This window comes from Babylonia areolata, chromosome 30, assembly GCF_041734735.1.
Source record: "Babylonia areolata isolate BAREFJ2019XMU chromosome 30, ASM4173473v1, whole genome shotgun sequence".
Taxonomy (NCBI): Eukaryota; Metazoa; Mollusca; class Gastropoda; order Neogastropoda; family Buccinidae; genus Babylonia; species Babylonia areolata.
This window is the reverse complement of record NC_134905.1, coordinates 23,351,817-23,378,855: the sequence shown is the minus strand read 5'-3', so window position 1 is coordinate 23,378,855 and position 27,039 is coordinate 23,351,817. Positions and strand designations below refer to the sequence as shown.

Genomic DNA, 27,039 nt, shown 5'->3' with positions numbered 1-27,039 from the left:
GAGGCAGCCGAAAAGCAGCTTTGGTGGGTTGTGCCTGCAGGGTGTGTTAATGTATCTGTGACCTGTAGAATGCTGACATGGATCAGGGGATCTTTGTCATCTGCATGTATGTCATGGATTAGGGGATCTTTATCATCTACATGTATGTGATGGATTAGGGGATCTTTATCATCTACATTTATCTGATGGATTAGGGGATCTTTATCTTCTACATGTGTGTGATGGATTAGGGGATCTTTATCATCTAGGTGAAAATGATGGATTAGGGGATCTTTATCATCTACATGTACGTGATGGATTAGGGGATCTTTATTGTCTACATGTACATGATTGATAAGGGGATCTTTATCATCTACATGTATTTGATGGATTTTTGGGATCTTTAACATCCACGTTATATTTGGTGGATTAAAGAATCTTTAACATCCACATATATTTGATGGATGCAGGGATCTTTAACATCCACATGTATTTGATGGTTTAAGGGATCTTTAATGTCTATATGTATTTGATGGATCCGGGAATCTTCAACATCCACATGTATATGACAGTTTAAGGGATCTTTAATGTCTATATGTATTTGATGGATCAGGGAATCTTTAACATCCACATGTATATGACCGTTTAAGGGAAGTTTAACATCTTCATGTATCTGATGGTTTGATGGATGTTTAGTGTCCACAAGTATCTGATGGTTTAAGCTTTAACGTCCACATGTATTTGATGGTTCGAGGGATCTTTAACGTCCACATGTATTTGATACTCTGCATGTAAGCACCTACTAAGAGAATGGAGGCACCAGCAGGTTGAAACACATGCTGACCTGGGACATTGGAGAAATCTCTCCACACTCAGTCCAGCATGCACCAGTTTCATGATCAAACCCAGGACCTTACAATTGGAAATACATGGCTTTAATTAGCCGTTCAGCTGTTGTACCTGTCTGACCATTTTCTTCCCAGCATTCAGGCAGCCATACTCTGCATTCATGGGCAAAGTGCGTCTGATGTGTCCATGTCTCTGTAGCCCACTGGCACAAGAACTTTAACATGTGTATTTGGATGTTCAGCACATTTTGTGGTTGAGGCACTATGAGGCCCGCACTAGTGGTGAGGATAATACGAGTTACCACTCATCAGTTTCAGTTTCAGTAGCTCAAGGAGGCGTCACTGCATTCGGACAAATCCATATACGCTACACCACATCTGCCAAGCAGATGCCTGACCAGCAGCGTAACCCAACACACTTAGTCAGGCCTTGAGAAAAAAAAAAGGTAAAAAGGTGAATAAATAATAGATAAGCTTACATAAATAAATAAATAAATAAATAGATAAATAAATAAATAATAGTTATAATATAAAAAAGGGTAGTAATAATAATAAAATAATAATAATACCGCTTATCACCAGTCCTTGACTACCTCAAGGTCCCAATCGTAGGGCTTTGAAATTGAAGGTTGTTGTTTTGTTGTTGTTTTGGGGTGGGGGTTTTTGGGTTTGGTTTTTTTTTTTATTCATTTGGAAGAGAAGTCTCCTTGAGTCACGGTGTTCTGTGTGTCACTGCATCGTGATGCTGTGGTGTGTTTGATGCTGGTTAGTTCTGAGTGTTCTGGCATGATCATTCTCTCCACTGGCACCATTTGATGAGAATGTATCTGCATTACCGGCGGCAGTTTTGGTACAGTGAGCTGAACTGGTATTGACAGCATGAAGTGCTTTCTGCAGTCAGACGGGTACTGAGAATGTTGGTTTACGTTCTGGTCAGGCATCAGCTTTGCGGATGTGGTGTGGCGTTTATGGATTTGTTCGACAGTGCAGTGACGCCTCTTTGAGAAACTGAACAGTTCAGACTGGCAATGAATGAACAGACATGATTGGTTGCCTGATTGATTGGCATTCCAACATCAGGGGCATTTAACAACAGTGTCTTGAATGAACTTTCTGAACTTTGCCCGTTCACACAGGTGATGTGAGAGGTACTGTCTGTCGGCCACCATATTTTGGGTTAACTCGTACATCAACAGTCGAATGAGACGATTAAACAGAGGTCTCATGTGAAGCAGTCACTCAGCACACATAAAAGAAGAAATTCTGTTGAAAAATCCTATCTTTATGGTAAACCAAATGCATCAGAAGGCAGAATAAAGAGAGAGAAGAGGAAGGATGGCACTGCTCTGGCCCCGGGTGGAGGGGGGGGCAGGGGGGGGGGGGCAGGGGGGGGGGGGGGAAAGCAGCCCCAGTTTCATACAGAGAAATGTGTTGTGACCAACTGTCATATTTTACGATACAATACACTGAAGACATGTCAGTTCCACTGCCGATGTGTGTTGTGTGAGAAATGTGGGATTGGTTGCTGAAGGACGGTGATATGTTGGGAGTTTCTGCTGACCATTGTTATCAACGTATATGATATGAAAAATATATCTGTGTGGATTTTTTCTAATGACTTTGAATACAGCGTACATGTGTGTGTGTATATATATAGAGAGAGAGAGACAGACAGACAGACACAGACAGACAGAGAGAGAGAGAGAGAGATGTGTGTGTGTGAAACCATGAAAATGAGTTATTCTGTTATATTGTTCTTTTAGAAAGAGATTGGATGTGAAGGAGTCAGGCAAAAGAGACATGTGTATCAATTTCACAACTGATGTGAGGTTATTAAATGTGTGTGAGAGAGAGAGAGAGAGAGACCTGATGGGTCTGGGTCAACAGCACAGTGTATCCTACTGCACATTAATCAACACACACTGAAGATAGGCAGTCTCTAGGTATGTTTCGTTGTGGATTGTATAGCACAATGTAGCATCAGGTTAATGTGACGGGAGAGAGACGCACCAAGTGTACAGTTATTCCAGGACACAGCATGTTCAGGGTGCAGAAGGTATTTATCAAAAGTCTTTACTTGTCTGGTTCTGAGTAGAGTGCAGAATGTATTTCTCTTTTTTTTCTGATTCTTTTTTGTTAGAGAGAAAGAAAAAAAAAGATCTGGGATCTTGTTAATTCCTATTTCATTCTCTCCCATTTCTTTTGCAGATGTTGTTCCTCTCTCTCTCTCTGTCTCTGTCTCTGTGTGTGTGTGTCTCTCTGTCTCTCTCTCTCTGTCTCTCTGTCTCTCTCTCTCTCTCTCTCTCTCTGTTCTCTTTCCAATGTCTGTATAATTAGAAAGCTTAACAGGAAATTAATTAGAAAAAATATGATATGATTTATAGATTCATTCAGATATAGATGTATGAAAGTGCATGTGTTTCACACACACACACACACACACACACACACACACACACACACAATGAATGACCCATGAACGTACACAAATGCTCAAACATGTACATGCACACACACTTTCAGTCATGATTGAAATGACAGAAATGAGTGGAAAAAAAAAGCCAGACAACAGCCGAGACAGGTCACCAAGCAGTGGGCAATGTTCTGACATGGTTCTGCTACACTGACTCTTCACAGGACACACGTGGATATGCTGATCCACATTGTAAAGACATGTTGGTGATGGTTTTATTTCAGGAAACATGAGGGGAAAATGAAGAGAACACCTTCCAAGAAGAATGCACAAAACTGGAACAGATTTCTCTTTCTGGAAACAGATACTAATTATGACCACTAGCCTTCCAGTCCCCTCACCCCTTCAGTTAAGTTGTGTTGATGGAACAAGTTTGATCTGTATCAGTTCAGCAACGGTGTATATCTGACACTGGATATTTCTCTCTCTCTCTCTCTCTTTTTTTTCCGATAGATTTCTTGTTAATGACTTCTGTTGCAAGATTTCCTCACAGGTACACAGTGCTAGCAAAGAATCATCTTAAACAACAAATTCAGACAACAGAACATCCTAATCAGTTCAATATCTGACATCATTGATGTTGTAGCGTTTCTAGTGGATTCCACATGACCATGCATGTTTTGGTTTTTTTTGTTTGATTTCAGTGAAAAGGAAAGCCTCTCGCAGTTCCAGCCTGCGAACATCTAAGACCAGCTCCTGGGTGTCGACCAACGCCACTCTGCCCCGCACTGTGGGCACCCCTTCCCAGCATTCCACACCCCAACAGACCAACAGACTGATGACCTTGTTGATGGGGTCACGGCAGAAGTGAAACACACACAAATATCCGGGGCACAGAAACAAGAAACGTTCATCACCATAAGGTGTTGGTCGATACCTTGTGAGCACAAGAACAAAATTTCCCGGGAAGAATGCTGCGAGTTTTACCCTGACGTGGATGTAGTGAAGCCAGCCTGTTTCTGCTGTGACGCTGAAGTAGCTGATAACATCATCATGAGTCATGAGTGCCTTGGCATGGCTCAGAGTGTAGCTTTAGTAGTTTACTACCAAAACATAGTCACCCACACATTTGAGAAGTACAGGATCTTGACATGCAGACCTGAACGCAGTTTGGCCTGACACGTACTGTGTTCGTACACGCTGTGCTTGCACTTTGTGGGTGCATGCTGTGGATTGACTTGAAGCATTGGACGAAGCCAGTCCACTGAAGGTCCATGGGTAGCTGTGACCACATGAGCAACGCACTGACCTCCCCCTGTCTTTTGTTTAGCGCCACCTCCGCCATCATGACCTCAGACAATGCTGTCTGACCATGGTGCAGACAAACAGAACTGTCCTTGAAACGATGGAATTTGTCAGTCCTTCTTCCGTTGGAGCAGAGCCTGAGAGAGAAGAGAGGCCAGCGACGTCCGACATCATGAAGTCTGAGACTTGTTGCTCATGCCATGTGCGGAGCGGTGTGGTTGCTGGTTGGAGGAGGTGAATGGGGGGTGGTGTGGGGGTGGATGGTGAGGAGGGTGGAGGGGCAACACTGGGACACACACACTCACACCTGACCTGTGATACATCCTCTGTGTGCTAAAAATAGACATACACACTGGCAGGGGGAGCTTACTGCTGAGGAGGAACACAAATCAAATCGCTTCGAAAACAAATCAGCAGCGTTGACAGTTTTGAGTCACTCAGCAAATGTTGCTGGGTTTTTTTGTTTTTGTTGTTGTTGTTGTTGTTTTTCTCTCTCTCCTGTATTTTGTATGTCCTCCTCCTGTTTTCTGTCATATATCTGCCCATTCTTCACTTTTTGTTTGCTAGCTGTTTATTGTCAATTCCAGCACAGAATAACTTTTTGTTTGTCCAGGTAACTGCATCAACATTGTTACTTTTCACAGTGGTGTCAAATGAGTTGTTTTAAATCTCTTTTTCGTTTTGTTGAGTTCACAAGCTCATTTCCACGACGAATGAAGGAAAAGTCAGTACAGCAGAGCTAAAAGCTTTGGAAAGAAAAAAAAAAAAAAACCCAAAAAATCATGTTCACAGTTGTTTCTGTGTTGGTCATGATCAGTCATTTTGCAAAAATGGTATGATGACATTATAAAATCATTTGATCTCTCGTGTTTGTGGATTGTTGGTTACAAGTTCACATGGGTCGGTTCTGGTTTGAACAATTGTCTTCATGACAAACATTGTGTATGAATTGTATTTCATGTTTTGTTTTCTGAAATGTACAGGCACAAGAACTTTTTTTTTTTTTGTTTTTTTTTTTTTTGACCACAAGTAGGATAACCCCTTAGGTTTCACCCAGTCGTCATTGTTTAAAAACTGCCACCTGATTAAAAGCTATCATCTATGACAGGTATAGACACGCTCTGTGCCGTACCAAGGTTGCTTTCGATGTACAATCACTTTGTATGGAAGATTGGCATGTCCCTGAAGTTGTGGATGTGCTTGGCGTTTTTATTATCCATGGACAGACTCGGTCAGTGACTGTAGGTTTTGATAGCTGTGGAGCAGAGTTTTTGGGGTGAAACGCTATGAATCCTAACTTGTGGGCAGTGAAAGTGTGTTGGAAATGGTGGAATAGTCATAGGTGTGAGTGGAGCCAGGAGTACTTAATGATGTATTCATCTCTAACAACACAGTTCGTGTTCACAGTATGCTGCCAGAAGCAACAAGTTGCAAATCTACGTTGCCATGTCTTGATGAGAGAGAGTGTTTGTTAGTGTGTGTGTCTTCATTTGTTTGTGTGTGTGTGTGTGTGTGTGTGTGTTATGTAGCGGGAAAAAAAAAGTTTTCCGTCAGGAATTAGTTGGTTTGTTGACTGTGTGTGTTTGTGTATCATTCTCTGTACGAGTGTGTGTGTGTGTCGGGATGGAGTTTTCTGTACTGAGAAAACATTTTCAGGCTGAAATTAGTTGTTGGTTTATTTATGAATGTATGCTTGTGTGTCAGTGTGTGTGTGTATGTGTGTCAGTGTGTGTGTGTGTGTGTGTGAGTGTGTGTGTGTGTGTGTGTTGTGATGTAAAAACTTCACACACTGTGGACCAGCCTCTCGCTGTAGCCATACTGCCGGCCCTCCCAAGTGGACCACACTCATATTGTTATTAAACTTTTTACACTGTAGTCACTTTTCTGCATTTCAGCTTAAAAACACTTCTGCTTTAATAATATTCAGCTTAACATTTTTGAGCATTTTTCTCTTCTTTGTTTAGTTATTCATAGCTCTGATTCTCTACTTTATGTGTGTGGACTGAGGTGGGTGCGAACGAAAACTGTGGCTTTTTCTGTGCATGAAATGAAAGCAGCTGAATTTCTTTTCTGGGTGCAAACTAGTTTGGAGGAAGACGTTGAACAAGTGATTAACTTCTTACTCAGATGTGATGGAACAGAAGTTGTGTGTGTGTGAGAGTGTTTAGATGAAGGTAGATGTGGAATACGGTGAATGAATTATGTGAGAGGAAGTACTTGAGGTGTTGATCACACATGAAGCTTATACAGTACACAGGGCTGTTATTAGCTGTGTGAAGCATGGCTATCCCAATCCTGTAAGGATGAATGAATGAGCAAGAAGACGTTATGAGACCGTGTTTCTGTACGGCACGCAGACCAAATAATCTTTATCAAATTTTGTCATTGTTTTCTTTTTGTTTGTTTTTGGTCAGTGTTAACCCTGTAACTGCCTGGAGGGTGGTTGTTTTTAGTATGATGCCTGATCAGGATGTTTCGAAGGGTTAACAATCGTTTTGTTCATGAAAACTCACCACATACATACCAAAAGAACTGTGTAGACAGTTTGAAGTAATTTGACGGCGATGGAAATGAAAGTTGACAGAAGTGAGCTGCAGTTTCTTACACTGGAAAGCGGAAGGGGAAAGAGGTGGGTGGGGAATAAGAGAAACCAATTCCTTATTGCAGAGTATAATGACATAAAATCTTTTTCCAGTGCTTTGAATCAGTGAAAGTGAACATGGGAACTGAAATGATAAATATTGTGGTCCGCTTATCTTGAAGACTTTGTCCAGTGGAGCCTGGGCAGCAATGTAGAGTGTAGATACTTGTTCTGGATTTGTCAGCATTACACAGAGCAAGAGATTGGCACAGAGGGGAGAGACATCCTTGTGGGGACACCACAGCCACAGCAACTCATTGTGACAGATGTTCTTCTGACCAACAGAATCATCACACCTTTTATCTTGGCAAAGGGGGAGTTGGGAAGGGGTTGGGGGGAGGGGGGGGGGGGTTGGGGGGGTGTATGTGGGAACCGGTGTCAGCGATACCAGAGCGAGAAACATGCTCTGCAAGACTTTCTTGTTACCAGCAGAATGGGACTGTCTTGGTGATCGAGTCTTGGCTTGGCTTTGGGTGAGGGAGAAAATGTGTCGCTCTCAGTCCTACAGAAGGTAGTTATACAGAAAATTGTTGTGTGGCGTCATGCTTAGTGGGCGTAGAATAAGTTATCTCAGAGGCAGCAATTACTCAACAGAACAAAAAGTAATAGAGTAACACCACTTATCAGCACAACAGAGAATGACTCTGAATTGAATTTTATTAACACAGTGTGGGAGGTGCTGTGGGACGGTGACAGTGTACTGTGTGTTGACTTGTGTCTTGTGAGTCTCTGGGCTCCATGATTTATACCCAGCTAGCACCTGGGGCTGTATTCAAGACGAAATTCATTTTGCCTTCAGGCAAGTTATCTTTGACATGGTTGGGACCAGCAGGTGCAGTTACCTTGAAGGATAAGTTATCTTCGTATTCAAGACACACGTGGTTTGCTCAGAGAGCTAACCCATCGTCTTTTCTTTTTTAAATCCCGACGATTCCCGTCTGCGCATGTTTTCAGTTTCACTTCTCATCACACCACAGCTCGGAACATTGTCGAGAGAGTTCACAAAACATGTGCTATCCGTAAAGCACGCCTGTTTTCCCTTTAAAAAAAAAAAAAAAAAAAAAAAATGCTGCAAAAGAATCCACCATATTTACCTCCGCTTCATGGGCAGTCACCCTTGGCAGGTAGTAAGGGTAAATTTGCCTTTGGGTTTGGAGACATGCAGGTAGACTCTTGTGTTCATGAATACTGGATATTGCTTACCCTCGGACAGTTTGCCTTGCCTCAGGCAGATTACCCGCAGGTACACATTTACCCTCAGGCACGATGTTCTCTTGAATACAGCCCCTGGTGGGTTAAGAGAGCAGGTATTGTTGTTGTTTTTTTTTACAACCTGTACAATCTCCCAAGTCAACAAGTGTCCACACTGTGTGTGTTTACATGCAGATTAAACTATGCACATTCATGTCGGCATTCAGCAGGTTTCCGAAGCACACATATGCCAAGTGTAAGTCCACCCCCATCAGCACTGGTTCACAACTGACATTCAGATAAAAACATGTTCATGTCATGAGTGATTCTTTTCAGTTGGGGTCCAGGAAGATAAGACACAGCAGTAAAATGATGAATGAATAAAATGACTGCAAATGGCCAGATACTCTTTACAGATATTTATGCGTGCACACAAAGTGAGAGCTGTATTATCAAGAGTTTCTTCAGTCAGTGGGAAATCATTTACAGCTTAGTCTTTTGTGAAGGACTATGACTCTCAAACTAGGAGGCAAAGTTGCACTGGCTCTTAGTGCTGCAGCCTTGGGGGCTAGTTGGCCTTTGGGAACCATCCCAACACCAACTGTCTTAAAACCCTCTTGGCCGAGAGAGTGGTGATGTAACTTGGGGCAAGACACTCTCCACTATAATCAAATTCTAGCCCAAATAGTCGGAACAGCAGTTGCCTTCTCTGCTGTTCTGATGGTCATTGTCGGACACAACTATCGTATATATATATATGCGTGGTAGCACTTTTCCTTTTTTTTTTTTTATTACTGGAAAAGCTTTGTGCTGTTTCTAAACTGATATCAGCCCTGGTTTTGTTTTGTTTTGTTTTTTTGTTTGTTTTTTTCCACTCGTTTCGTAATGAATGGTCCAGTTGAAGTAGTGATCTTCCCGGATGTTTCACCTGTCGATTCAAACTGCTTCCTCTCATCCACTGGGTTTGTTTGGTTCGTGTTCACTGTTGTTATCAGTGTAGGGTCTGTAGTTAGAAACACTTATCCCCCCAGCAAAGTACAAAAAGTTATGTGAAAAAAAAATGGATTGCACATAGTTGTTTTGTTTGTGTTCATTTATGGTTATATACTGATGGTAAAATAAGACAGTTGTTTTTTCTTTGGGTTTTTTTGTTTGTTTTTTCATAAAAATATTTTAAACAGTATTTTTAATTAAAAAATGAAGGAAAAGGTATACACATCATGGAAGAGCTGAGGGATAGGTTTCATGCGAGGTCTCTGTACAGGCAAAGTTTGCTTAATGTTAAGCATGTTCCTAAGTCTGTGGAGCTGGCATAGCGTTAGGACCGTTCCAAGTGAAAAGCAAACTTGGTGTTGCAAAGATGGCTCTTGCATCCCAGTCAAGCAGAAAATATTGTGTGTTAACCTTTCTCTGTGTGGTTCATGCGTGTGCGTTTTATGCACGAGATAGAGATACATGGTTGAGTCGGTTTGAATTTTGCTTTATTTATCTGTGGAAGTGTTGTGTGTGACAGATCATGCTAACTGCAGAACAGACTGAATGGATGTAACTCTCCTTCTGTTAGATATGTTCTTATGCATGTGTGTGGTTGTGTGTGAATCTGAGTGGAATTGTATGTATGGGATTTTAAGTGAAGGGGTGTGTGTGTGTTTCTGTGAGCTGCTGCTGATACAGCAGAAGTGTGACCACTTCAGATCTCTTCTTTCTCAATTTCTTTTTTTTTTTTTTTTTTGTGCAATTGTTTGTATGGCAATAGACTTAGACCAACTTGACTTGTTGTTCAATTTCATTCTGTGTGTCCGAAAGGAGTTTTGTGATATTTTTGTTGTTCAAAGAATGTTGAAATAGTTCATCTTGAACATGGTTATGTTCAACTGTAAGTGAAAGGCTAGGACGCATGTTTCTATGGGAAGCATCTCTCTCTCTCTCTCTCTTTCACTTACACCCCTACACACAGTCTAAGTCATTTATTTATTGCACACAATTTCAGTGTGAGAAAAATGTATTCATGCAGTCTACTGGAAAGTTTTCTTTCAATAAAAAAATAGATTCCGAAAAACACACTCATACAGCAAATAAAATTTACAGCAAATACACACAATTTAAATTCAAGTCAAATTCACATAATACAACAAAATACACTCGGCATTCCTCACATCAGCATATCATTCCAGTCTTAACAGAGATTTATAACAGAAACAATAACACACAACTCTCTCAGTGAATCTTACCACATCCTCCAGAGTCAAGTGATATCAAATGAGTCTGAAAATAAGTAAGAACTGTACATACTGCACTGAGAAGAAAAATGTTTCTAGAAACACTGCTTTTCATCCTTATCCTTCTGTTTCACCATTTACCTTTTCTTGATGAAGCTCCATCAGGGGGAAAATCTCAAGAGCAGACAGAAACTGAAAAAACTATGGATAATGCGGCAGAAAGCATTTCTCTTCAGAACACACATACACACACAAAAAAAAAAAAAAAAAAAAAAACTGCAAAGCTTAAGTGACAACCAGGTGTATTAACTCTCTCCATACGAACAGCAAAAGAGACGACGTTAACAGTGTTTCACCCCAATTACCATCATCAAAATACTGCAAGCTGAAGGCTCTTATACTGAAGAGGTGAATGTTGACAAAGAATACCACAATTCTGACGACGGAAGCTAAAGGTTGGGTCATTCAGACACCCACTGGACATCCGATGGGTCTGTGTAGAGGAGAAGAGAGGACTGGCCGTACTGAGTGAGTTAGAACAAGGGCAGGTGATGATCAGTAGATAAAGGGATCATCCCAGAAAACGATCACATTCGTCCACACAAGTGAACAACAAAAAATGAAACAGAAGGAACGTCATGAGTAGTGGATACAAACAGAAATTCACAAAACCAAAAGAAATAGTATGAGTAAAATGTAACGGAATCCATGTACATTCCAGAAAGCATTCACATTTGTCCTCACAAAATCACAACAACAAAATGAAACGGAACGAACGTCATGAGTAGTGGATACAAACTGAAATTTACAAAACCAAAAGAAATAGTATGAGTAAAATGTAACGGAATCCATGTACATTCCAGAAAGCATTCACATTTGTCCTCGCAAAATCACAACAACAAAATGAAACGGAACGAACGTCATGAGTAGTGGATACAAACTGAAATTCACAAAACCAAAAGAATTAGTATGCGTAACCTGTGATGGAATCCACAAACATTCCAGAAAACTATCACAATTATCTTAACAAATTCACAACAAAAATTAAAATGAAACAGAAGGAACATCTTGAGTAATGGACACAAACTGAATTTCACAAAACCAAAAGAAATAGTAAAAATTATGAGTAATATGTTATGGAATCAACATATATTTAACAAGCACATATTATTTTTACTCATAATTCTTACCCCCCAAGACAAAAAGCAGAAAATGCGCATCCATGAAATGTGCTGACTTTTTTTTTTTTTAATGATTTTTTATTGTCCCAACATAAAACAGTGACAGGGTATTGTACTTACAGAAAAGGATTATGTTCACAATTTCACAAGTGTTTTAACAACTCAAACACAAATATCCAAGACAATATCTATAATGCAGTAAAATATCAAGCCCAGTATTTGTCCTGCAACCTGAACTGAGAGCCCCAGACTATCTTTCACACAAACACTATCTTTCACACACATGGAGTGATGGCCTAGAGCTAACGCGTCCACCTAGGAAGCGAGAGAATCTGAGCGCGCTGGTTTGAATCACGGCTCAGCCGCCGATATTTTCTCCCCCTCCACTAGACCTTGAGTGGTGGTCTGGACGCTAGTCATTCGGATGAGACGATAAATAGAGGTCCTGTGTGCAGCATGAAATTAGCGCACATAAAAGAACCCACGGCAACAAAAGGGTTGTTCCTGGCAAAATTCTGTAGAAAAATCCACTGCGATAGGAAAAAAACAAATAAAACTGCACGCAGGAAAACCTACCAAAATATGGGTGGCGCTGTTGTATAGCGATGTGCTATCCCTGGGGAGAGCAGCCCGAATTTCACACAGAGAAATCTGTTGTGATAAAAAGAAATACAAATGTTTATGTAAGCCAAGACTCTTGTTCACACAAGGACAAATGTTTAGTTTATGTATCTCTACCCTCCTTTTCCTCAAACAGATTATATTTCGAACATGGCTTACAAGTCCATCCTTTAGGTGCTAAAATCTGATGTGATAAGAGTACTTGCAGAAACTAATAAAACAACTGTTTTTCCTTGGCTCAGGGTACTGATGGAAAAAAAGAAAATTCTGAACAAGGGGAAAAAAAAAGATCTCAAATATATTCAGACATTTTGCCCACCCAAAACTATGAACACAATTCTACACAGAAAGTGCATTGTCCCCCAATTCAAGTCAAGCTGGGATCACCACCGTACCTTACCGCTTCCACATCTAAGTGGAAAATAAATAAGCAGTAAAATTATTTGATGCAATTACTTTGATATTTCTAACAGCAATAACGAAAATAATGATTTACTCTTAAATGCATAATTTTGTGTTATGCTACTCAGTGCACTGGTAACCATTAAATTCCACTAACACATGCACAATGGCAGCAAACATAATTATTGTGTGTGCCAAAATTGAGATAAGACTTCTCACAAGTGCTTTCAGTTTCTCATTGATGGTTTCAATAAACTTTTGGTCATGGACGTGCATTCACAACTTTGATAAATTTAGACCTATCAAAATACTGTCTCCAGTATTATACACAAAACAATTGAAACATACCTCCCTCCCTCCCCTCTTTCTCTTCAACCAACACACATACACACACACCAACATACATTGTAATTATCACTGCACGCACACACACATTCCAGTTATACACATTTAATACACTAAACTGAACACATTCCCTTCAAATTCCAAACGCACGCTTCACTGCTGCAAGGTTCCAGTTTTAGTAATGATTAAAAAACTCAAATGTTGTGAGCTGCGTATTCACTTCTCACACAGAATGGGTCGGGTCGACAGATGAAAAGCACAAACCAGTTCAGCTTTGTGTGAAAATCAAAACGAAATGTTTCATTTTCAATTTAAAAAGATTGCATACCGATGAATTTGAGATCAACCTCTGAATACACTACCCACACACACTGCTGTGAGGGTCAAGCAATGTCTTGACGATTCAAACTACACCTACAGCAAACACCAGCTCACACAGGTACACAAAGAGCAGCAGACCCTGATAGCGACGATGACCACCGTGCACATGACATACGCAGCAAAGAAAGGATAAAAATGCTATTTTCATAAAAATCTTATAAAATAATAAAAGGTTCTTGGAGGCAAAAAGAGAACCTTGCAATAAGATGAGCAGACACGCCTGCTTACAAAACCAAAAATACAAATAAAAATAAATAAAAGAGCGAACACTGATAAAAAAATAAAAATTTGCATCTCATGACACACACCCCTCCTCCTCCCCCCCCCCTCCCATTCCTTCCCCTCCCCTCCCCTCCCCCCCTTCACCCACACATCTAGAACCAGCCAGATATGTGTGGAATAACGAATGTCTGGAGGTGGTTGTTTATATTCTATACACGATTTTTTTTTTTTTTTTTTTTCCAAATGTATCAGTTTACTCTCTAGCCTTTTCGCAGCCAGCAGGGCATTAAATTCACATCCAGTGTGTCGAGGGCACAGCATAGAAAGGCAGGGCTTAACTCTTTCCATACGAACGGCGAAAGAGACGACGTTAACAGCGTTTCACCCCAATTACCATCATCAAAATATTGCAAGTGGAAGGCTCTTATACTGAAGAGGTGAATGTTGACAAAGAATATCACAATTCTGACGACGGAAGCTAAAGAGTGGGTCATTCAGACACCCACTGGACATCCGAGGGGTATGTGTAGAGGAGATGAGAGGACTGGCCGTACTGAGTGAGTTAATCCTGTCCATCTGCCGTTTTGACCCTCCCCCCAACAGAAGTCAGGTGCTCACTCATGCACACCTGGGTGTAGTGAGTAAAAGTGGAGTAAAGAGGAGGAGTTTGTGTTATACTCCATGTTTGGTGATACATATACTGTACCATGTCAAACTGATGCAAACTAGGCCTATCGGTTTGCTCTGCTTGGCCAAATTTCGCGCCGCTAACAGTGAAAAGACACCCTTTCTTGCCCGGTCCGCTCTTAGCCAATCAAACACCTCTAAAAGCTATAAGCGCTGAATCATTCCTTTGGCCAAGGCTCTCCACGCCATCTTGTCAGGTTTTCGCTGTGTCTCATCTTACGCTTTTTTTGGCTATTAAGCATGTTCATTTGGCCTTATTTTGCTGCATGCGGCTTGTCTGTATATTTTTCTTACATTCTGTGTACTCGTTTCGACTAGGCCCCCTCGATTCGTTCATTTTTTTCTACCTCTAAGTCGATCGTGTCTTTCCTTTCTCTGTTGGGGATCGGATTCCCTACGGACACAAACACCATGCCAAAACAAGGCATGGAACCCTGATCACTGGTGAACACTGTATCAGAAGTCCCAACACCTGACCGCAGACCTGTGCACCCCTCAACTAACCTTTACTACTAGTACTGTCGTAACAGTTTTCACTATTTTTCACTGCCTTTCAGTATTTTATCACATTCGATCAATATAGGAAATAAAATAAAAAGAGGGCGCTAGTCGGGGGGGGGGGGGGGGGGGGGGGGGGGGGGGGGGGGGGGCAAAGAGGAGGTTACCTACTTCCGGGAGGTTATCGGCCGTAGCTACTTTCGTTTTTGTCCGCATAGGCGGATAGTAGTTTGCACAGGACAGGAATGTCAGACCCCTGCCAAAGTCCGCATTAGTGGGTCACAATTAAGTATGTTTAATTAAATGACCATTACTCGCTCGCTCTCTCTCCCCATCCTCCCTCCCACACTTTTACAAAAAAAACAAAAAAAACAACCTTATCTTGCAATATACAATAACCATTTTCATGTCGGAAACAATAAATATCTGTAACAGCATTCTAGATTGTTGAGAAATTGGATTTTGGGTTTATGAAATCAGATTTCCGTATTTCTCCTCTTTTTTTTCTTTTTTTTTTTTTTTCCCCAGGGACACACACTGAAAAATACAGGGGGGTGCACAGGTCTTAGAGATTACAGATTACACAGCGCCTCCTCAATTCTTTTTATTGGACTCTAAAATGATGTATCTTTTCTTTTGGAGTTTTTCTTCTTCACTTTTAATACATGTATACCGACCACTGCGCCTTTCAAGAAATTTCATATGCTTTGGGTTTGTTTAGTTTCTTAAATCAAATAATTCAATGATTAATTTTGACCAAGGCAATACATTTCCAGACAAGAAATACACCAACAAAATTTCAGCCTTTTAAAACCCAATGTTTATTCCCCAAAAACAGTATCTGTTTTATAAAAAGGAAATTTTCTGTCTAAAGTTTTATAAAAATAAAATTCTGAAACTGGTTTCAGGCCGTCACCTGTCCAAAAACTGGAAAATCTTTCTCTTTTTTTCCCCCCCTCGCTGTGTTGAAAAATCTGTTTTCACTTTTGCTGTAAATATTTCTCTCCAAGCTTGAGGCACTGTTATCAAGCTCACCTCTCATCAGTTTTTCATCCGATATTCACATTCACACTGTAGCAGAAAACAGTTTTATCAAAGACATCACAAAACCTTATCAAACAAAAAGAAAAGGTGTATAATTTTACTCCCTTTTTTATCACAAAAAAAAGAGTTCAGTCCCTTTTAAATATCACTGTTAATTTTTCTCAAAGGTAAAATGATTCTGAATCTTACTCCTCTTTTTTTAAAACTGTTTGAAGCAACAAGAACTGATGAACTAAACAGTTACTCATCCCAAGATGCATCTATCCATACTTGATACCACACGATGAAATTCTCCCTCTTCGTGACCTGTATTCATTGTCTTCAAGGCTTCCAACATCATCAGTTTGTTCCAAGAATATCCGTGACTGAAAACTGTGTCCTGACAAACCCCTTGCCCATGACTAAAAAAAACTGCATCATACTGAAGTATGCATCACACCAAATCTCCTGTCCGTGAGTACAATCTGCATCATATTAAAATATCCATCATGCCAAGCCTCCTGTCCGTGACTACAATCTGCATCATATTAAAATATCCATCATGCCAAGCTTCCTGTCCATGACTACAATATGCATCATATTAAAATATCCATCACTCCAAGCCTCCTGTCCGTGACTACAATCTGCATCATATTAAAATATCCATCATGCAAAGCCTCCTGTCCATGAGTACAATCTGCATCATATTAAAATATCCTTCACACCAAGCTCTTATCCATGACCTAAAACTGCATTGCTATACCAACCTCCTCTACTCACCTGAGATAGACCCTGTCTCAACAGGAAACTGCCCAAAGTCAACCTCACACACAACACTGCCATCATAACTGCTTTGTGTACATAGTATCAGGTGTAGCATGCTTGTCACAAAAGCAAACTGGGGGAAGATTTCCATTTGACACAGACTAGCAAGGAGGTGGGGGAGAGAGAGAGAGAGGAATTTGGTGGGCTGTGCACAGAATGATTCAGAGGAAGCAGATGATGATGCCAGCAATACATGACTAAGGTCTCCTGTCATGTCATCTCTCTGTCTGCTGAACTCTCTTGTAAAAGAGAGTCACCAACACACCTGGAAAAAAAAAAATCATTACTCCTGGTTATTATACTTATGATTTTTCAGTCTCCAAACAAAAATTTTTTTTTTCTTTCCATCATATTCAAATACCATAAACAACAAATATATATTAGCAAAACGTTTTGGATGAGGGGTTTCTAGAAATGAAAGAAATCAATATTGGGAGAAATATTTTCCACCAAGAAAGAACATGGGGACAGTAAGTTTGTTTTGTTTTTTTTTGTTTTGGGTTTTTTTTGTTTGTTTTTTTTTTTTATAGTAGAGAGTCTATTGGGTTTCTGCTGTTTTATACCTTACCCAATAGATTTCTTCACTGATACACCTACTGTCAAAGCCAATCCAAGCATTTGATATAAAATACACCCTTACTTCACAACAAGAGATTCATAGGGGAGGTGTAAAACACCTGGACAAAACGTAGTGTTCAAAACAATCCATCAAATTTGGAATTCATGGTATGTGACTGAGCCAAGTCCAATTTAGTCCAGCAATTTCACTGGACTACACTGCATATGCCCAGACTTTGTGAAAGAAAAACGGCACATTTGTTTTTTGTTCAATACTACAGTCTACTATGAAGAATATTTTGAAACCAAACCCACCACCCCACTATAATGCAAAACAATGATAGCCTTAGTTCTAGGGGGAAAAAATCCATTTCACTCAATAGTGGAGTGATGGCCTAGATGTAACACATCCGCCTAGGAAGCGAGAGAATCTGACCGCACTGGTTCGAATCACGGCTCAGCCGCCGATATTTTCTCCCCTTCCACTAGACCTTGAGTGGTGGTCTGGACGCTAGTCATTTGGATGTGATGATAAACCGAGGTCCCGTGTGCAGCATGCACGTAGCGCACGTAAAAGAACCCACGGCAACAAAAGGGTTGTTCCTGGCAAAATTCTGTAGAAAAATCCACTGCGATAGGAAAAACAAATTAAACTGCACGCAGGAAAAAATACAAAAAAAAATAGGTGGCACTGTAGTGTAGCAACGCGCTCTCCCTGGGGGGACAGAGGCCCGAATTTCACACAGAGAAATTTGTTGTGATAAAAAGAAATACAAATAAGTGATTCTATGTTTGACAGATTCAGTTCAGCAAACCTGAGTGTGTGAAGGACAGATGAAGAGAGGGCTTTGCCCCCTGCATTACAGAAATGCTGCTGACATTATGACACCTTGCCACTGGTGTTTATCCACTTACCCCCCCCCCCCCCACCCCCCCCCCCCTCCCCCCCCCACACACACACATTACCCCTCAACCCTTCCCCTCCTATACCCTCCCCCTCCCTTCAACATCCACCCAGCCACAGACAGGGTGTGGGGTACACATACCCAGGAAGAAGCAGATGGTGTGCTTGGTGACGACGGACAGCTCCAGGTACCAGGGTGTGCCAGGTACACTGTCCTGGGTGGGCAGCCAAAGAGCAGCCACCCCCAACACCATGGGCACCAGGTACACCAGCAGGTTGTGGCCTGGGGGACGCAGTGCATCATCGTCATCATCATTACTGTCATCATTGTCATCATCATCATCACTGTCATCATTGTCATCATCATCATTACTGTCATCATTGTCATCATCATTACTGTCATCATTGTCATCATCATCATTACTGTCATCCTCATCACCAGGTACAACAGCAGGTTGTGTGGCCAAGTGGACACAGTGCATCATCGTCATCATCATTACTGTCATCATTGTCATCATCATCGTCATCATCATCACTGTCAGCCTGAACAACAAAAAACATCATCACTGTCATCGCCATCATCATCACCAACACATCATCATCAACACCAACACATATCATCATCATCATCAACACCAACACACATCATCATCATCATCAACACCAAACTCACATCATCGTTTATCTCAAGCAGTTTCAGATCTAAGCAGGTGTGAAAGTTAAGTGGACTGATTCATTCAAACTGCACTACATCTGCTGCAGTAAAGAAAAAAATCATAATGACAATAATTAAACAAAATCCAAAATAAATTAAAAAAAAAAAAAAAAAAAAAAGAGCAGAGAGCACCACCCTTTTTTTTTTTTTTTTTTCTTTTTTTGCATGCAATTTTATTTGTGTTCCTATTGAAGTTGGATTTTTCTACAGAATTTTGCCAGGGACAACCCTTTTGTTGCCGTGGGTTCTTTTACGTCCGCTAAATCCAGGCTTGCACATGGGACCTCGGTTTATCGTCTCATCCGAATGACAACAGCATCCAGACCACTACTCAAGGTCTAGCGGAGGGGGAGAAAATATCGGCGGCCGAGCCGTGATTCGAACCAGCGCGCTCAGATTCTCTCGCTTCCTATGTGGACGCGTTACCTCTAGGCCGAAAAGCCTGATAAAACAAGCAGTCAGACACAGTCACACATTCAGAAGACTGACCATGCACGGCATCAGGAGGGGGGACCTCGGAGACAGACAGGGGGGACTGAGCGACGACGGAGCGGGAGGAGGCAGAGGAGGGATGCGAGGAGCGGCGAGCAGGGGAAGAGGAGGAGGAGGAGGTGGTGGTGGTGGAGGTGGTGATGGAACCCCCTTCCGCCCTCATCGGAGACGCCTTTTTCTGGGCGTACAGCACAGCACTGACGTCCCTGTGTCCTGGACAGACAAGCGTGTCACCACGTCAACATCAGCGTTCTGCTGGACTTTATACTTCCTTCACCTCTCTTCAAGCTTCCAGTTTTAATTATCCTTTCACTCCTGCTGGAGTATGGAGGATTGCTGCAAAAGGAGGAGTTTGTATTATACTCCATGTTTGGTGATACATATACTTACCATGTCAAACTGATGCAAACTAGGCCTATCGGTTTGCTCTGCTTGGCCAAATTCCGCGCGACTAACAGTGAAAAGACGAGCCGTCTTGCCCGGTCCTCTCTTAGCCAATCAAACGCCTCTAAAAGCTGTAAGTGCTGAATCATTCCTTTTGCCAACTACTGGAGTATGGAGGATTGTTGCAAATAGGAAATTTTCTATCTAAAATTACGTTTAAATAACATACTTACCATATACCACTAGTGCAGACTCCGGCAGGGGTCTGACATTCCTGTCCTGTGCAAACTAATATCCGCCTATGTGGAGAAAACGAAAGTAGCTACAGCCGATAACCTCCTGGAAGTAGGTAACCTCCCCTTTGCCCCCCTGACTAGCGCCCTCTTTTTACGGCAGCCCTCATGACTCCTGTTCCTGTGCTATTCATACGGCTAAGTTTTTTTTCGTATTTTCTGTCTGTCTGTCGATTCTCTGGCGTTCTTGTTTTTTATCAAATTATGTCTCCAACCAGGTCACATAATCTTTTCATGCCCAGAACAAACATTTCCAAATACACAACAATGTCACATAAAAGTTGAGAAAACACAAATGTCTTTTAACTCCAAAAGTGTGGCTAGGCAACATTTGCAAATCTAATCATCTTACTTACAGCTAAAATGACATTTTTTTGCCTCCTTTGAGCATATTACAAAAATTAAAAACCGATTTTGGAGGCAAGTATTTTTTTAGGAACCTATCTATTTTGTAACAGATCATAACTGGGACATTCCATTATAAAATGAAACTCATCCCCAATCACAGACATGTTACAAACCTTACAAAGCCGTAACTCTGGTGGTATGCCTTTGTGTCGCCCTGTTTCTATTTCCAGCTTATGATTACTACTTCGAAATCTGAAGAAGCTGTACTCAGTACTGTTCTGAATCCATTTTAGTCTTCTGTACAAGTGCTCATTCCATTTTGAGCTCATTCCATTTTAGTCTTCTGTACAAGTGCTCATTCCATTTTGTGCTCATTCCATTTTAGTCTTCTGTACAAGTGCTCATTCCATTTTAGTCTCATTCCATTTTAGTCTTCTGTACAAGTGCTCGTTCCTTTTTAGTCTTCTGTACAAGTGCTCATTCCTTTTTAGTCTTCTGTACAAGTGCTCATTCCATTTTAGTTTTCTGTACTCCATTCTTATTCCCTTTTTGTCGTCTGTACATAACTCTGTTCTCATTTTGTTGTTGTTGTTGTTGTCTTTTGGACATAACTCTGCCCTGGTTCCCGTTCAGTTTTCTGTAATCCATTCTTGTTTCCTTTTAGTCTTCAGCAGATATATTTCCTTTCAGTTTTAGTCTTTTGTGCGTATTTGTCATCATCATCAGCATGACACTGTAGCAGCTCTACACACCTATAGCCTCCAGCTTCTTGTTCTTCAGCAGACTGAAGTAGATCCGGAACTTGTCACGCACGTTTTCATTGGTGACACAGACGTCCACGTGCGTCACAGTGCTGGCACACAGAAAAAAAAAAATCATCTTCACTCAGTCAGTGATCGAGTGTGAGTCTTATGTGTGTGTATGTATACATGTGTGTGTGTGTGAGGGAGAGAGTGTCTGTGTGTGTGCATGTGTGCACATGTGCATATGCCAATGCAAGGGTGATGTTCTGTGTGTGCATGTGTGTGAATACCTCTTGAGAGAGAGAGAGAGAGAGTGTGTGTGTACTCTGTGACTGCAAGTGTACATGATATGTGTGCATGTAAATCTGTTATGTAATTTGTAAAGCTCAAGCTGCTCTTACAAAGGACAAAGCATTACATCTGTGTGATGTTATCTTCCACACAACAAAACATGACAGTAATAAAACCACTTAGAAATCAGACACTAAGACACTGACTAGGACTAACACACACACACATACCACACACACACAGACACACACACACAGAGACAGACACACACAGAGACACACACACACACACACACACACACACAAATAAACACACACACACACGCACACACACACACACACACACACACACACACGCACACACATGCACACACGCACTCACACACACGATGACACAAACACACACTTTTTTTTTTCTTCTGATTAACAATCTGACAGACACATTCTTTAAAAACACAAAATTTAACGAAAAGAGAAACTGAAGACAAACCTGAGAAGTATCATTCTTACATTCTCTAGTTACTCACCCTGTGTAACAAAGCACAAGTTCATTGTACACTATACTAATCATCGTTTTTCCAATACAGATTTTATACACCCAGTCCACAGACCAACATACACACAAGAACAGATAACAAAAATATATGTACGGTTTCAAAACAACACACAGCAAAGTAATAATGATTGTAAAAAAAAAAAAAAAAAAAAGAAAAGCAATAATGTTGTGTTTTTTTGTTTCAAAACAATACGCAGCAAAATTATAATGATTGTAAATAATAAGAAAAGCAAAAACGTTCTTTATGAAAAAAAAAAAAAAATGTAAACACCCCTACCCAAGCATACCATCAGAAGACAGAGAGCTATTCACTCACATTGATACTTTACACTGCGTGTTGATCATTCCTTCCGTGTTGGAGATAATATATTTTTCTGGAGCAGTCGCCTTCACTGCAATCCATCAAATGAAACATTATAATTATATCGTTTACACCCATCAAGCACTACTCACTCTCTCCAAAAGATGAAGAAAAAAAATCGGTGAAGAAAATTTTAAGAAATACACATAAAACATCCACTGTGCCACATTCACATGCACACTTGACAGAAAAATCAAAGAAACGCACATACAAAATCCACTCTGCTACATTCACAAACACACAAACAGAAAAATCAAAGAAATGCACAAAAAATCAAACATGTCACTTTCACATAAAATTCAGAGAAATTAAAGAAACGCATGAAATCCACTCTGCTACAGTGCTAGTGCTACATTCACATAAACGTCAACAGAAAAGACGCTGAGAGGAGGAGTTTGTATTATTCTCCATGTTTGGTGATACATATATTTACCATGTCAAACTGATGCAAACTAGGCCTATCGGTTTGCTCTGCTTGGCCAAATTTTGCGCGGCTAACAGTGAAAAGACGCCCAATCTTGCCCGATCCGCTCTTAGCCAATCAAACGCCTCTAAAATCTATAAGCGCTGAATCATTCCTTTGGCCAAGGCTCTCCACGCCATCTTGTCAGGTGAGGAATCTTTACACATGTGTACACTCAGACGCACAAACTCTAGTACACAGTCACACCACAACACACACCGGTGGTCACAATGACCCTCCCTGTCTCAAAATCTGCTGTTACACAATATGAAAAGAAATCAAATGAAACTACTGATGCTACACTACACGTGAACAAGATTCCATCCATTATCCTCTGACGTCAGTACAAGTAGTTCTAACAATAAAGGAGAATTCTCAACATTTCACAACAACTCCACACTTTCTTGACATCAGTACAAGCAGAACAATAATGGCAACATAACTGATAACGACTCCACTGTCCTGACATCAGTACAAGCAGAACAATAATGGCAACATAACAACTCCACACTTTCCTGACGTCAGTACAAGCAGAACAATAATGGCAACATAACAACTCCACACTTTCCTGACGTCAGTACAAGCAGAACAATAATGGCAACATAACAACTCCACACTTTCCTGACGTCAGTACAAGCAGAACAATAATGGCAACATAACTCCACTGTCCTGACATCAGTACAAGCAGAACAATAATGGCAACATATCAACTCCACTGTCCTGACGTCAGTACAAGCAGAACAATAATGGCAACATAACAACTCCGCTGTCCTGACGTCAGTACAAGCAGAACAATAATGGCAACATAACAACTCCACACTTTCCTGACGTCAGTACAAGCAGAACAATAATTGCGAATTCTCAACATTACAAAACAACTTCACACTTTCCTGACGTCAGTACAAGCAGAACAATAATGGCGAATTCTCAACACTGCATAACAACTCCACATCTACCCGACATCAGTACAACTACAAGTAGAACATTAAAGGAGAATTCTCAACATTGCAAAACGAATCCACACCTACCCACAAATTTCACAGGGTGCTGGTGCACATTGAAAATCTCAAACTTCTGCTCCGGCTCCGAGCTGTGGAAGCAGAGGTTGGGCGGTGCAACCACGATGCTCGCCGTCATGATGCTGCTCAGTGCTGCTGTCCACTCCCAGTCCCACTCTTCACTCCGCACCCTGTCTGAATTATAATTATATCCAAAAGATTATCAAACTCTATGGCTCATCATTACCATCAAAAAGGAGGAGTTTGTATTATACTCCATGTTTGGTGTTTACATATACTTACCATGTCAAACTGATGCAAACTAGGCCTATGGTTTGCTCTGTTTGGCCAAATTTCGCGCGGCTAACGGTGAAAAGACGCCCCTCTTAGTCTGGCCCGCTCTTAGCCAATCAAACGCCTCTAACAGCTATAAGCGCTGAATCATTCCTTTGGCCAAGGCTCTCCACGCCATCTTGTCAGGTTTTCGCTCTGTCTCGTCTAACGCCACATGCTTAACTGATTGCCTAGCAATTTTAGTAAGCAAAATTCAGTCACGACAGCTTTATGATATTTCTTTTTTAATCCTGAAACAAAGTATCATTTCCTCAGAAGCATTAGTTCAATTATCTTTTTTCATAATTCGCTCACTGAATCTGGTTTTCCCAATTACTTGCTTAAAAATCAATTTTCATTTTCCTTGGATGTCTGATTAGCTCACTCAGTTAGTACAGTACCACCAGGCTTACAAGGAAAACGTGAACTGGGATCAAGGACTTCAAATCTACATTTATGATCCTTGCACCACCTCTTCCTTGTTTACTATGGCTAACTACGATAAAACTCGAGGGCACAACTTCAAAATAAACAAAACTAATTTCATAACAAACCAGTTCCGCAAGTTTTTTTTACTAACCGTATCATAAATCTGTGGAATAACCTTTCCTATGACACCATCAATGCACCATCGGTAAACGCCTTCAAAAATCACATTGACAAAAAGTTTAAGGACCACGTATTTTCCACAGAGTTAAATCTTTATTGAGCTGTAGATAAATGTAGTATACACTATGCCTGATTTAAACAAGGGTCTGTTCACAACAAGTGATCCAAAAGCACATAAATGGACACTGATTATGAGGGCAAAAGGCTTTTTAGCCTATAGCCAAACATTTCTGTGATTCTGTGAAATCTAAAAATTGGCAATATCACTGCCCATTTTTCATGCAGTGTTGTTCAGGTGATGTTGCATGAGTGTGCATGCGTGTCACTACATGCTTCCTCCCCTGTGTGTGTGTGTTATGTGTGTGTTGTGTGTGTGTTATGTGTGTGTTTTGGGGTCTTTCATTTTGCCTTCATGAATCTTATATTAGTAAGTATTCTTGAAAACTTCAACTGGAAAATGTATTACATTGAAAGCTGATCTTTTTCATGTTCCATCCCATATTGTGTATTTTATACATACGCAACATGATAATGCTAGAATGCTTTCTTCTTCTTTTTTTTTTATACACTTGATTGAAGTTGATGAATTCTTGATGGTCTGTGCATGTTTGAAGAATCAGCAAAACTTGTTCTGTAATGTGTTTCATCTCCTTGCTTGTTTTCAACGGATATCGTTTTGTTTTGAAAGGCTTTCATTATTTCAAAACATGGAATTTATGGCAAATTATACAATCGATTTTGGGATAGAAGTATCACAGAAATTTGGCCAAGCAGAGCAAACCAATAGGCCTAGTTTGCATCAGTTTGACATGGTACAGTATATGACACCAAATTGCTTTATAGTATCATTATCATTATATCAGTATCATTCAACAAACAAAACAACAATGCACTATTTCATCATTCTTATGAGTATCATTACCATGAAATTACTCAACCCAACGATGTAAAGATATCAAAACTGATAAAACATATGAATAATAACATTTTTAAACATCCTTTCGATGAATGCTTGTGACACTGTTAAATACTGAATAATGGTTATATTACTGACCTGCAATCCCTGCCCTTAACGTATCCTGACCCAACACCCTATTTCTGCAACGGGACCAACAGTGACCATCTGCGTATTGTTTTGAGAAGTTAACAGCTGGTCGTGCCACAGAAGTCTGAAATCGGAATGTCTAACTTGAAAACGTTTCATCAGTCACACCTTAACACACGAAACTCTTGAACTCACCTAATTTGTGAGCAGGATGGCTGGACGATTCATCTCACATGATTAAAACCATCTCAACCTGGCTCCTGCACTGGGAGTGTCCGACTGAAATGCAAAACAAACAAACCAAGTCAGACTTGACTTCCCTTTATTCCCAACGCAATTTTCCGTGACCCTGTTTTTCTCTCTCTGTGAGCGATCGATCCAACGAAACACTGCACAACGCCTGTATTAACTATTAATAAGCTAACACACGCATATGACGCTAATAAACTTTCTTAAATAAGTGTGAAATCCACGGAGGGTACCTGAAAATGGGAACAAAGATCAGCTGGTGGTCACTTTGTTATGATGAAGTGCTGAGAGTCGACGTCATCAAATGATGTGTACGCTAGTTTTCTTTTTTGTATGAAGCGTGAAAGGGGTCAAAAGTTTACATATATTATTATCATGATATGTCAGTGTGTGGCTTTCGCCTGTATGCTGTGTTCACATCTTGGCTAGCTTCCAAAAGAAAACTGGGAGGGGGAGTAAGATATTTTACATTGCATACGCATACACTTGTATCCCGTCTCAGTCAATAACTCAATTCAAAGAACTGGTTTAACATCATAAAAGGGAAAATAATACCTCTCAGATCGCATGGTATGTGATTCCGGTATTCATTATCAGTAATGAGATCTCCTCTTTAATTCAACATTTTTGTCATCTTTTTTTTCCTAAACTTGTTTTGCAAAAAAATACTATGTACCTGTGTCTAGATGTGTGTCAGTTATTGTTGTTTGTCACAAGTTATTTGGTTTGGTTTGTTTTTCGGGTTTTGTTGTTTTGTTGTTGTTTGTGTGTGTGTCAGTGTGTTTCGTTTTCTGTTTTGTTTTATTGGTTTTTTTCTTTTCTTTTCTTTTTTCTGTTCTTTTTCTGTTGGTTTTTTTCGTTTGTTTGTTTGTTTGTTTGTTGTTGTTGTTGTTTGTTTTGGTTTTTTGGTTTGTTTT

General features: G+C 40.5%; 2 protein-coding genes across 5 annotated transcripts in view; one reads left to right on the top strand and one right to left on the bottom strand.

Moving 5' to 3' along the window:
- LOC143275536 (uncharacterized) overlaps positions 1 to 10,145 on the top strand; it is a 151,937-nt gene extending 141,792 nt beyond the window's left edge. For 3 of the 4 annotated variants that reach the window (XM_076579721.1, XM_076579720.1, XM_076579722.1), the window contains one exon: positions 3,945 to 10,145. In XM_076579721.1, the coding sequence (XP_076435836.1) occupies positions 3,945 to 4,111 (167 nt within the window). In that variant the 3' untranslated portion in view covers positions 4,112 to 10,145. The remainder of the gene's footprint in view (positions 1 to 3,944) is intronic. The other variant, XR_013053438.1, reaches the window with a different exon arrangement.
- Positions 10,146 to 10,329: 184 nt separating this feature from the next.
- On the bottom strand, positions 10,330 to 26,449 carry LOC143275685 (motile sperm domain-containing protein 1-like). The gene is made up of 8 exons (XM_076579978.1): positions 26,356 to 26,449; positions 26,069 to 26,152; positions 23,917 to 24,081; positions 22,381 to 22,456; positions 21,228 to 21,328; positions 19,448 to 19,663; positions 18,386 to 18,526; positions 10,330 to 17,046 (listed from the first exon to the last, which is right to left on the bottom strand). The coding sequence occupies exons 3-8, from the start codon at positions 24,023 to 24,025 to the stop codon at positions 16,997 to 16,999; spliced, it is 693 nt and encodes a 230-aa protein (XP_076436093.1). The 5' UTR covers positions 24,026 to 24,081; positions 26,069 to 26,152; positions 26,356 to 26,449; the 3' UTR covers positions 10,330 to 16,996.
- Positions 26,450 to 27,039: the final 590 nt, after the last annotated feature.